This window comes from Glycine soja, chromosome 8 (genome assembly GCF_004193775.1).
Source record: "Glycine soja cultivar W05 chromosome 8, ASM419377v2, whole genome shotgun sequence".
Lineage (NCBI taxonomy): Eukaryota > Viridiplantae > Streptophyta > Magnoliopsida > Fabales > Fabaceae > Glycine > Glycine soja.
Genome location: NC_041009.1, coordinates 12,697,316 through 12,710,913, shown reverse-complemented (window position 1 = coordinate 12,710,913; position 13,598 = coordinate 12,697,316). Strand labels below are relative to the sequence as shown.

The window sequence follows — 13,598 nt, the reverse complement described above, 5'->3', positions numbered from 1 at the left end:
ATCTTATTCATCCGATCTTCATCCATGTAAGGGACAGGTTTTAAAAGAAAAAGAAGAAAAAAAATCAATCTTTCCCAATTCCCATCAACATGAATTGTGTTGAACAGAATCTTTTTAGAAACGGGCTTGCATTAGTTGAAGGCCCTCTTTATCTTATTAGGTGTCCAGATGCCATTATTCCACAGAATCCAAACATTGCACGTGATGATTAGGTTTCATTTCTTCTTAAATTAAAATATAAAACAAAAAAAAAAAAAAAGAAAGGAAAGCAAAGGCAAAAAGTAGAAGAAAGATTAAATTTCATACGCAGTCTTTGTCATACATAGCACAAACTCCAAACTGTTAACTACTACGGATAATTTGTCCTACTAACGATTCATTTGAGTACCCCAAAGATACATCAAGCATTCTATAGTGTAAATAATTTAAGTATACATCCATATACATATCATATGAAGAAAAATGAATGGTACGTGTTAAAGAATAATTACGTCTTCACATTATTCAAGTGATTTTCTTAATGTTGCACGACAATTTAATTATCATCATCAATTATCCCCTTCTCTTCTTATGATAGGCGTCAATGATTGAAGTGACGAAATTGGATACACATGCTTTGCATTGCTGCCACTCAGTGAGCATTCTTATGTCTTAAACTACTGCACAAGTCTCAATCTATTTGTCTATATACTGAATTTTCAATGTGACTTTATTAAAACGGAAAGCAAATGAGAGCATAGAGTTAATATATTTGGTCACTCAAAACAAGCCACCCGTGTTTGTTGATAAGGGTTTTAATCAACTCATATAGTTTGTGACTCTAGATACATGATGTATTAATATTCTATATATATTATGTATCAAATTAATGATTTAAACGCTAAACTTATCTTCAGCACGGAATATATAACTTGGCTTTTCCTATATAGATTTGATTTGTCATTTTCCATTTTTGTGACAAGTATCCTATCGATAGAACATTGTAGATAAAGAAGGTTTCTGTTATTTCTGTTGGTGGAATCACTAATCGAAATATTGGTTGTTTCATTATCCAGATATACAATATCTCAAATATCAATGATGGAAACTTGGAAAGGAAAAAGGCTGAAAAATTAAAAATATGATGTCGGCCAGGATTTCAGAATTAATTAAGGCTGATTAGACATAGTATTTGAGATAAGGACTCCATCTTGTTGTAGACCCTAGAGAGTTAATATTTTATCAAATATACGAACACCATTATTTTAATCAAATTATAAAAATATTGTTTTTGTAATAATCAGTTTAAATATTACATTTAGAATATATTTTTAATTAATTCACGATTTCAAAAGTTTTACACTTGGACAGTACTATATCAAAATTACAGAAAAACAACAACAACAAAAGAACATATACTTTGTCACGACATAATATATGATGCAGATATATGCTAGCTATCTTTATTCGCTTATCACAAACCATAAATTAGCATTTGATTGTGACATCTCTTTATTATTCATAGCTAGGACAATGCTTCTTGAGCACCAGGCAGGCATATATAGTTTGTATCACAAAACAAATTCCCTGTTGGTAGCCGCAATCTCTTTCTTTTCTTTTCTTTTTTTCTTGTTGTTGTTATTCTGCCAGCTGCTTCGACAAGGGTAATTTTTATATTTAAAATGATTTTATATATAATTTTTACATAAAAAATATATATTAATTACCGTGTGAAGTATCACCGATTTAACCAATCATTAATCTTTGCCAAAACAACAAACTGATCACTATGCATAGGTCATGAAATTATAAAAGTAATATATATATAACGAGAAGTAATTAAGTAAGCAAGTGAAGTTATTACTACTATCATCTTAAACTTATAGTCAACTTCTAAAAAAAATAATTATGTAGACATAGGTCATGAAAATGGAAGGAGGTGTGAAAGCATAGCATGTAATTTCCTTTTTTTTTTAATCTAGAAATATTTAATACTTCTATTTAGTACCTAACTAATCTCTTTTGACAAAGTTAGTCTATTTAGAGTAAAACAATATTTTTAATCATGACTTCTTATCCAATTTTTTTTTTATTGAATTGTTGATCTTAATCAATAAAAGACGTGCTGAACCACATGAATCAATGACTTATTTATGATAAAATATAATTTATATTATTTAAGCTCTTAATAAGTTTTCCTTAATTGTAATAATAGATTAAAAGCTTTGTTTTTTTATATTTTTTTGCAGAGAAGTAAAATAAGATAGAGGGAGAGACAGGGAAGATAATGTCAATACAAGAAATTGTATATCTAAAAGGAAATCTGTGGCCCAGCCACGTATCATTAACATCATAAGAAGTTGAATTTAGATGTATGATACATGTTTACACGTAATATTTTACAAAGGTGAAAAAATAGAAAATAAAAAAGAATAATAAAAATCCAATTCGAACAAGACAAGCACCAATGTGACTTGCTTGTGCCCGCAAGAAAATGAGGGAAGGGAGAGTAAAAAAAAAATGAAATGATCACATTTTCACAAGATTACAAGAATAACTAATAATAATTAAGTGCAGATAGAAGGGGCAAACCCTATAGTGTTTGTTGACAAGTCAAACTCCCACAGATGATTTTGTTGCATAATATTGCCTATGACAGATGCACCACCAATCCCATCTATTGGAACAATTCCAATGCACTTCACTAGGGGTGCCACATCAATGATGTAGCTCTTCACTGGTGGCTCAAACCTTGCTCCCCCTGCAAAATGGAACACTAATCTTGGCACTACACTATCATCAAACCCCTCAGCATCAAAGCAAAAATCCAATGCTCCAAAGTCTTCACCAGTGACCCTCTTGACTTTTGTTAAAGACTTGATCAAGGCCTCAAAAACAGGCTCATAGGCTGGAACAAGTAGTGCAGTCAAGGTTGTGCCTGAGTCAATTAAGGTGCCTCCTTGAGAATTGAAATCCCAAACCTGAGGTGGGATTTTCAGCATTTGGCCCCCAATTGAGATGCCTACCACATTCACACCATAGAATGGAGGGAACAAAATGAGTTCTGTTCTTTTGATTTCACCCAACAATTTGGCATTGTGGTGGCCACCAATGGTTAGATAACTTGAAACGTTTCTGTGGCTTAAATGGTCAACTAAACAATAGGAGAACTTGGCACCATATTCATAAGCTGCTTTATCAATGAATGAGTCCTTGGCAAAGCCTAGCCCCAATATACCTCCAGTGTCTTCATTGAAGTTTACCCCATTTTCCATGGATTTTGTGCACCCAATTGTGAGATTATTCAATTTTCCTTCCTTTCCATTTTTGAGGTCTACTGTGATAGTGTCAGTGCCAAAGAATCCCTTTGCAGATGATCCATCAGCATAGCTGTCAAGGATAAGATTAGAAAAGTCAAAATTGAAGAGGGGTTGTTCACTCTGATTGGAAAAATTAAAGTGAAAAAACTATAGCCAATGTTTTGGTTTAGTTAAAAAAATACTTTTGTGAATTCCAATGTAAAATTGCACCTTCCAATGATGAATTGAGAAGGAAAAAATTGTTACTTCTCGAGTAAAAGTACTTTTGATCTCTCCCAATTTTAATCCAAACATGCATGTAAATAGGGTTTTGTAGGTGAACTTGTTAGAAGGATGGTCTATTTTGCAGGCATAGACTCTTGTTGGATGCAGAAATGTGGGTCATGTGATGCTCACCTAATAACATTAAATTCTCATTTATAACCATGGTTGGATGCTGGAAAGAATGGCTGCTGGTTCACCAGCAGGAGCATGCCACTTTTTGTGCTTGTGTCTGTGTATGAGGGGTACCTTTTTGTTAATTAGTCCCCCACAAGGCTTTTTTTTTTTCTTTCTATACTAAAGAAAGGAAACAAGTCTAGCACATTTAAATCTTTGAATATAATGGCCATAAACAGGAGGATTGTTATAAATGTACACTCACCCCTTTTTTAAGAACTTTTAAATGCTTTACAGGACTAGAAAAATGTTCTGTTCTTTTAACTGCTCCTTAAAGGTTTAAGGCTCTAAAATGTGATGTTAATAGCATAATGCTATGTGAAAAATTGAGGAAAATTTTCTCTAAGTACCCAAAAATAAAATAAATGGTATTGTGCAACTAATAGTATTATCGTTTGAACCTTAAAACCAAACAACAACCACCACGGCTCAATTCACAAATCATAAAGATGGAATTGTGCCTAGAATCATGCCATACTTAACAATGTTCTAAATCCCATAAACAAAAGTGTAAGAATTGAGAATGATAATATTAATAATAATAATTAAAAAAATCAAACTCAACTTTGTTTCAGAAGAGACACATTCCAAATATCTTTGGCTAGCTTTTAAAATGGAACTAGACATCTTATATTACTTTTAAAAAAGGACATACGCCTCCCAACCGCTTTAATTAGCCATCTCCGTCGCCCACAAAACACAAACTAAATTTGAGGCCCAAAAAGACAGCCATTGATTTCTCCCTTCTCTCTCCTTCCACCTTCATCCACTCTCCCTCCCTCATCCAATTCATTTTTTTCCAACTGAATTTTAAAAAAAAAAAAAACATTGTTTTATCACTGAAAATAAACATCTCTTTCACCAAAATTCTAACTTTTTTTAATTTAGCATCTAATAATCTTCCTTTCATCATGTTGGTCTATTTTGAATAAAGTGGTACCTCCCACTTGATCTGAAACACTTGACCAATCCCACCCAAATCAATAGCAACACTTGTTTTTGGAGGAAAAATGTTAATATGTTATTTGACACTAGAGAAAAAAAATATAAATATAATAACATTTATGATGTAATAAGAAAAAAAAGAAACAAGAGAAAAATAAGAAGTGTTAAATGATTGTTTTAAAAAATAAAGTATTTGTGTATATTACTCTTTCCATAATCAAGAAAACAGAAGGCATTTCTCTGTCTTTTTTTCCAGAAAGAAAACCGTTGCCCCATTCCTTCCATCTTTCCACAACAACCCCATTAATTCATTGACACCAAAAATCCAAAATCAACAAACAAAACATAATATATATATATTCTACCACCACCCGAAAATAATAATAAAAATAACAAAAAAAGAAAAAAAACAAGAAGAAATTGACGAACCTGATGTCATACAAGCAAGGATCAGAAGGCTTGGGACAAAGACTGAGCGAGAAAAGCTGACTGAGATCAATCTTGCACTTCTGCGACGCACACGTGACAGCTTGAAAGGACTTAGACCTATGCGGACAGAACACCCCCTTGCAGGGATTACTCTTGGCCTTCTTCTTCTTTGTTCTCCTCGTCGTCCTCGTCCTGTTCCTCTTGCTGTGATGATGATGTTTCTTTTTGGTTTTGTTCTTCCTGGTCTTCTTGGTTGTTGCCGTTGTTGTAGCATTCCGCATTACGCAGTTGAACCACGTGAACTCGCTGCCGGTGTCCGCGGCGAGCCAGAACCGTTGCCCGGGGCTCCCGACCTTGACCTCGGTGAAGTACTCGCCGAGGGCATCGTCGCGCCCCGCGCGCATCGGCATTTCCACCTCCGTCGTCGTCGTTGTTTCCAAGCCTTTTCTTCTTCTGTCGTAATTACTAACACCCCACCTCTGATTCATCCTCTGCCGCCGCAGGCCGTCCCTGTTTACGAAACCCTTCACCGCTTCGACCTGATCCACGTCACCGCCGCCGCCGGAGAAGCGCTCGTGGTGCCTGTGCACCAGTTCGAGCCTCATGCTGTTAACGGCCACGGGGAGAATCAAGTGGAGGGTGATGGTGATGAGAATTGAAGCTTTGGTGATGGTGTTCCATTGCATCATCCTCCTCCCCATCAAAAAAATGTTGTGTCTTTATTGCTAATGGTAATTAATTAATTAATAATAATAACAAGAAGAAGAAGAAGAAGAAGAATGTGTAATGGGTAATGGGTAATGGGTATAATGTGGTTTGATTTGGGAGAAGAATGGAATGAGAGGGGGAGAATAAAGGGGGGCTAGAAATGAGATTGAGCTGGTTTTGGTGCATATGGGTCCATTTTACTAGGATAGATGGAGGTGGGGGACACAGGTAACAAAGATATATTTGTGTGATATAGGAGAATGGTGTTTCAGAGGCACACAAAAAAAAGCTAGTAGGGCCTTTCTTTTCGCCTTTGGGGTTCTGGGGCTTTGCCTATATATACATATATACTTACTATTCTTTCTTTTCTTTTCTTTTTACTCTTACTATCTTTATTCTAAGATAATCCTAATCCGACATCTCACACACTAAATCTAAACAACTCTTTTAACAAACTCAAATATTATGTCCCGTTGATTCATTGTATCATCAATGAAAAAAAAAAAAGATAAAACTTAGATACAATATGATTTATTATAAGTGATCTAACACGGTTAATTAATTACAAAGTTTTTTTTTTTGTTTGTGTAATATTTATAAAATATCTAACACTTTTTATTCGACATTCAACTTAATCACTTCTATCTCACCGGTAAATAGGTTCATTTTGAAATAAAAACAATATTTTAGGTCATAACAGCAAGCTTTTTAAAGATCAAATTCAACCCTTAATTAGTTAAAAAAGTCAAACATGGAACTACTTATATTAACAACTTTTGATATGAAGAGAATTTTAATGTAAAATCTTTTATAGTGTGAGCCAATAAAAAATCATGATTGTAATTTTAACTTTAATGTAGATTAATATTTTTTTCTGACTAATATGGATTAATATAAAAAAAAATCTAACTTAAATAGTAAATTGTAATCAGATAACAATATAAAATTCTATACACTATTTTTTTTAAACCAATTCTATACACTATCAATATATATAATATTTGGTATATATATAATATGATTTTTTTTAAGGAATATATATAATATAATATGATATGATGATGATGAATATTTGGTAATTTAGTTTGTGTTGGCGTTCATCACCAAAAAGAAAACTACAATATTACAAAAAAAAAAAAAGAAGTTTGAGTTGGTGTTAGTTTGTTGTTTGTCTTGTGCTTCGCTCTTAATTTCTCTCTCCACGTCGTTTTTGTTTATTTGTTTTCCCGGTTTTGTCTTGGTTCGCTTTCATGATTGTTGCACAGTTATCGCAGTGTTAACCTATTTTGGACGCTGGTTTAGTTGCGCACCACCACCCTGGATATTATTATTTTGAGTGGGGTTTTTGTTTTTGGTTAGTTTGTTGGTTTGCTATATGTTTTGTCCGGATAGGGTCAGTTTAATTTACTTTTTTAGATTATCAAAACGGTAATTGTGGTAATTAAGGAAATCAAAGAAAAAAATGGGTGTTGTTGTGGCGTGGGGTGTTAGGCTCGAAACTAATTTAAAGCCATTTTAAATTCTCAGATGATGATGACTCACAGACTCAGATCTTGGTTTACATAAAAGCTGCAGCGATCTCGCGTTAGGTTCTGTTGAATTGAAGATTTTAAAATTCAATACCCAATGATTTGTCTTTAAATTGGATTTAATTGAACGAATTGTGAGTGAATCTAACTACTTCATTGTATAGCCCTAATTTTAATTTTGCACTTGAAATTTTATTATTATTTTGAAATTGTTAGATAGAATAGAAATTGCATTAGGTTTGGTTTACGAATTTTGTATTTATTAATCATCCATAATCAAAGAATAAATAATGTATATACATTATAAATGTTTTTTTTACAATGTTACTAAAAAAAAGTTTGTTATTTTTATAATAACTATCATAAATATCATTGCAAAAAAAATTATCTTGAAAATTATATGAAGATTAGTTTCTTAGACATAATAATGAAACTTGTACCTTTGGGTATCCGTCTAAACCCGTCCCAATTTTGACGGAGAACATTTAAGTTGATAGAGTTCGGGGATTATTCAACTTTTTTAATTTGAGGTTGGGGATAGAAATGTCACTATCAGACCCATATGTACTCGCTCTAATGCTCTAATGATGAAATTATTAAAATTTTATTAATAATTTGTTTTTTTTTATATAATTTTTATATAATTTAAGATTCTTTTTTTATGATTTTTGTAGACAAATGCGTTACAAATACAAGTAGTTAAAAATAAATATATAAAAATCAATTTTTTTAATTAGATTTTCAATATAATATTTTTTTAAAATTTTTTTTTTTCAAATCTGAACCAGGGATGAGACTGAGACAATTATAACATAACAAATTTTAACCCATTGAAAATGAGAACTAAGGAGGCAATACTTGTCCGTTGCCATATCTAAATGTTACTAATGACTCATTTTCAAAAAGTTTATTGAAAAATTTTATACATTTTTATACAAAATTTTAAGCCTAAAATTATCGACAGCTAAGACATTGGTAATTTTAGCATCTATTTAAATCAAAATTTACATGCGAAGTCATTGATGACTACATTATCAACAAGGGTTTTCTTCCCTTATTTTTACTTACACAATCGTTAAATGCCTATTGAAATTTTGATGTTGATTTTCTTTTCCAAAGGTTTGGCCGCAGGTATGGCTTTTTTCTTTTTCCCTTAGAGTTAGTGAAGTCGTCGGTATATAACTATTAGATCTTTTAGATTATTTTCCTTACTAATAGTTTGGTTTGTTGTTGATAAAGGACTATTTTATCAGTTGGGTGTAATTTCTTCCCTTTTTTTAATGGATAGTTTTTAGTTTTTAAAGTATTTAGTATGATGGATGGATAAGTCGTGATAAGTATTACTATTTGTAAGTATTATTACTTTTGAGTAAGAAGTGGTAACTTGTATTGTCGACTTAAATTTCTTGTTTAATTGAAGTTGTAAATTTTTTTATTATTTCAATGTAATTTTTTTATAACTTCAAAGTCATAAGTTTTTTTTTCTTTTACCACTTTGAAATTGTAAGATTTTTTTTATGGATTACAACTTTAAAGTCATAATTCCTTTTTTCACACTATTTTTTTCATATTTTATATTGTTTTGTTTTCAATTTTTTAAAAATTGTAAAAAAATTTATTTATTTAGTTATTAAATAAATATATTTAATTTTACTTATTATTAGTTTTATTTAATATGTTGTATATTTTTATGGTTTTATTTAATATGTTATATATATATATATATATTAATGTTTTTACTTAAAATATATTATATTTTTTAATATTGTTTTATTTAATATATTTAAATTTTAGATAATCATTTTATAATGTTATTGAAATTTATTTTTTTAAATGAAATATAAAATTAACTTAATGACATTTAATATAGTTTTTTGAATATTTGTTTTATTTTATTTTGAATACTTAAATTTTAAAAACTAAAATTTGAAACCAAATATTAAAAAAAATTGTTACTAATATTAAGTTATAATTTATGATGCTGAAATATTTATTTTTTGTAAAGGAATTTTACTATTAACAACATTTAATAATTTAGTAATACAAGTAGTTGTTAAATTAAAAACAACATAATACATTAATATAAAATAAACAATATAAATTAAAGAGAAATATAAAAATTAAAAATCAAACTCATTAGACTTTTTTCTTGGTTTAACAATGAAATGAATGTGAGAATGTTTTAAAAATTGCATTTGAAAGTCAAAATTCAAAAACTCAAGACCATCCAAAATGAAATCTAATGGATTATGTTTTCTCATTGTCACATCATTCTAGGATGACTTTACTTAAAGGTATTTGTGTTAGAAAAATAATTAATATAGGAAAAATTTTAGATCAGACATTATAAGAAAAATCATGTCACATTTTTAATTTGTTTATTAGTAGAAATCAAAAATAGATACTAAAGAGTTTACAATAATTTATACACCTTATTCAACTAATTAAGTTAGATTTTTTTGTTAAATCATATTTTTTTAATTTAAATTTTATAATAGCACCTGAGGAAGTAATAAATAGTTTTGGTAGTCATGATGAATTAATTATTAGGATGTTGTAAAAAGAAATACATGGACTAATAATTTTTGTAGAACCTCGTGCCAACTACCAACATTATACCCAAACTTTTATGACTTGGATCGATATTGTTTGATCTACAAGTTAATTTGTCGGTATTTCTCATTGAACTCCTCTCTAACATTCAGTTTATATTTATCTTTCTAGATTAAGATCACTAACTTTCAGATATTAGACGTACAGACCCATTTTTCTTTTACTTTTGAATCTTTTCTCACATTCGTTCATCTTGCTTGTATTTATTTTCATACCAAGAACATAAATTTTTAAACATTTGACTTATTTTTCCTTTACTTTACTTATTGAGTTATTATATTATTAATGTGAAATATATATTGATGATATCTATGTCTAATATCTATTTAGACATATGTTCGGACACTTATAATAGAATCTCTCTTTCTAGTCATATTTTTTTTACCTACAAAATTTAAATTCAAGAATTTATTAAAAAATTAAACTCAATTTCATTCAAACGAATGTTGATATATGTAAATCATTTTTTTTTCTTTTTTCTATTTTGAAATCTTACATCTACCACATTAACTGAAAGAAACATGTAAAGTGCGATGTCTCAGCCAAGTTTGGTACTCGTGCTTTAAGTGCTGTCATACCACATTCTTGTGAAGCCACCTTTGGCACTTTGACGGGTTGTTCTCAGACAAAGGCCAGTACTAACTGCGGTGGCGTACAATGCAGTCTTGTAAGCTGAAAAATGGGCTATCTGGTCGAGTTGGAGGAAAATTGTATTTTCCAAATTAAAATTATGATGAATATCTAAATAAAATTCTTTGAAGAAAATTGTTTTTGCACTTTCTTTGGGATGGTCCCGTTGATGATGACATACAGAAGTTGATTGGTGTTAAGGGTGTATTTGAACGTGTTTTTATTTGTTGATTTTTAAAATTTATTTTGTGAAATAATTTTTTAAAATTATTTTTTGAAACAAGATGAGAGAGAGCATGCAAGAAAAAAAGATTGGGTATTGAACTTTTTTTGTATTTTATAAAACGGAAAATAGGCATTCTTTAAGAAAAAAGACAAATAAGTCCCATGTTTCTTGATTGGTGTAATAATCTTCTTGCTTAACCATCAGGCAAATAACGGTGCTTTGGTGAGTTGCATCACTAAGTTGACATTGTACATTTTTTGTTTGGCCTTATTTGAATAAATGTTAGAGTGTATCCTTTTTAATAATTTACGATTTTTTAAATAAAATATTGAGAGAAACATGTGACCCATATCTCTAATAATTTTTTGTTCTGTTGCTACTAATATGTTTTTGAGAAAAAAAGTTATATAATGATAGTATGTAATAGTTTTATATTATAATTTAATTACAACTCATTATGTTGACTTTTATAATAATCACCTTGAAAATTATACTAATAGTAATTTATGATTGAATGATAATATGAAATAATTTTATGTCGTTAATGTATTATCATTAATTTTTTCATCAGAACTTCTTTCCATATATACTCAAAACTTTATTTCTCTGTGTTACTTTTCAAATTATCTCATATTAACCATCAAGTTGTTTGTCCAAATGAAACCAAATTTGAATCACTTAAATGAAGTCTTATGTATGAGTCTTAGGGATGAAAAAAATATGATAGAGAGAAACCCAATAATGATAGTTAGCTAGGTTTCTTGACAGAAATTAAACATTGACAAAGTCAATGAATCTTTCTGATCAATAACATGATTAAAAAAATTTATCTCATAATAATTTGATTGAGTTTAATACACAAGTAGTTAGAGTAAAAAAAAATGGTAAGTGAAATTTTTTTTAGAATCAATATCCCTATGATAAATCCCATAACTTTTGTGTTATAATGACACCCCCTTCTTTGTCAGAGTTTGATTTCCATTAACAGGAATTCATCATGTATGTTGCACTTCCTGCTTTAATGTAATTTAAGGAAAATTTTACTCTTTTCTTCCTCACACCATCTCTTAAAAACCCAAACCGTTCTCACACATGTAGTAGTCCCCAGACAAAGAGTGGTATCAGTACCACACAATGATTCTCACAACAAAAATGGTCACCAACTAAAATCATATTCACAATATTAAAATTGAAAAATCCAATTGAAAAAATAGAAAATCATACACAAACTCGTGTTTAGATGAACCTTTCCGTAACTAGTGTTTAAATGACAATCATCACCAACACTGATGACTAACACATGACTTTTGGACAACAACAATCATCACCCACACTGACTATAATCGCGTGCAACCCACTTTCGTAGGATTGCCTCTTTTTAGACCTCCCTTCACATATCAAAACAACATACACCAACCTCACTAATGATTTTGATTTTTGCAAACCCTAGGAGAAAGGATATGGAGATTTCAAACATGAATTTCTTACATGATCGAATTGATGTTGTCGGTTTTGGTTTTGATGTTGTCTTCGAAGGAAGGAACCTTTAAAATAAAAGTATATCAAACATGAATTTCTTACCCAATAAAAAATGTATTAAAAATAAATTTAATTTGACAATTTCTTACTTGTTACTAGTTAGATAAATAACAGGTAGATCACCTCCCTCTAATGTCATGTCCGTGTATAAATTAAAGAGGAACTATGATCAGTAATTCGAAAAAATACAATTTTGATTGTTTGATATTTTATGAGACTTAAACTTATTGCCTATTATTAAATTTATAACTAATTATCATATTTTACTTATTAATGTATTACTCATTATCAAATTTATCAATAATTATACAATTTTACTAATTAATTTATTGCTAATTATTAAATTTATTAATAAAAGTAGTAAATAATATAATTTTTACTTATTAAAATTATTAATTCATTAACAATTAATAAAATTAACTACAAAAAAATATTATAGAACTAGTCACACAAATTCAAATTAATAGAGGGACTAACTCGTAGGTGATGGCCGACAACATGTGATTTTTTTAAAACAGAGTAATTAAAAATATGTTAAATTTTTATAAGGACTAAAAGTAAATTATGATTAAGTACATGTAAATATTTGACAAGTACTTATCAAATTTGGAATATTTTTTCCCTTTTAATCTGGAGCACTATCTTCATATATATTCTACAAGTTTTCATAAAATTAAATGCATCTATATTATTAAGAATTGAAATAGAAAAATATTCTTGAAAAAAATATTTTTTAATCTTAGACCTTTAGTATTTGTTCATGTCTAAAGATTTAAGAGACTCCAAAATCGGGTTTAGAACTTATGAAACCCTTCAGAAAAAAAAAAAAGACTTAAGGAACCTTGTGACCTAGAACCTATTTATTGAATATGATTAGATTCAAAGGTCAGAGACACACCCATTTCGAGGAGTCCTCAAAAGAACTGGTCCTGTATTATTTGTTTTAAAGATAATAATAGTTATTTAAAATTAAAAATTAAAAAATCTTAGAAAATCAATTTCATTCTCTTATAGATTTATTTTTCTTAGGTGAACTTAGGATATCTCTAACTATAAGTAAGAATAATCCTTCAACTATTGAGATTCATTTTAAGAATTAATTTCTTTTTATATGTATTTTTATACACACAAATATATGGATTAAACCTCTGACAAGATAATGTTATATGTCAATTTTATTATATCATATTGATCTCTTATAAGTTGTGTGTAGATTTTTTATTTTCTTTTATCTTACTATGT

At 29.4% G+C, this 13,598-nt stretch overlaps 1 protein-coding gene across 1 annotated transcript; it reads right to left on the bottom strand.

The window, feature by feature from the left end:
- Positions 1-2,287: 2,287 nt before the first annotated feature.
- LOC114422047 (aspartic proteinase NANA, chloroplast-like) lies at positions 2,288-6,141 on the bottom strand. The gene is made up of 2 exons (XM_028388227.1): positions 5,112-6,141; positions 2,288-3,369 (listed from the first exon to the last, which is right to left on the bottom strand). Exons 1-2 carry the CDS (start codon positions 5,810-5,812, stop codon positions 2,547-2,549), a joined length of 1,524 nt encoding a protein of 507 aa, XP_028244028.1. The 5' UTR covers positions 5,813-6,141; the 3' UTR covers positions 2,288-2,546.
- Between the last annotated feature and the right edge of the window lie 7,457 nt (positions 6,142-13,598).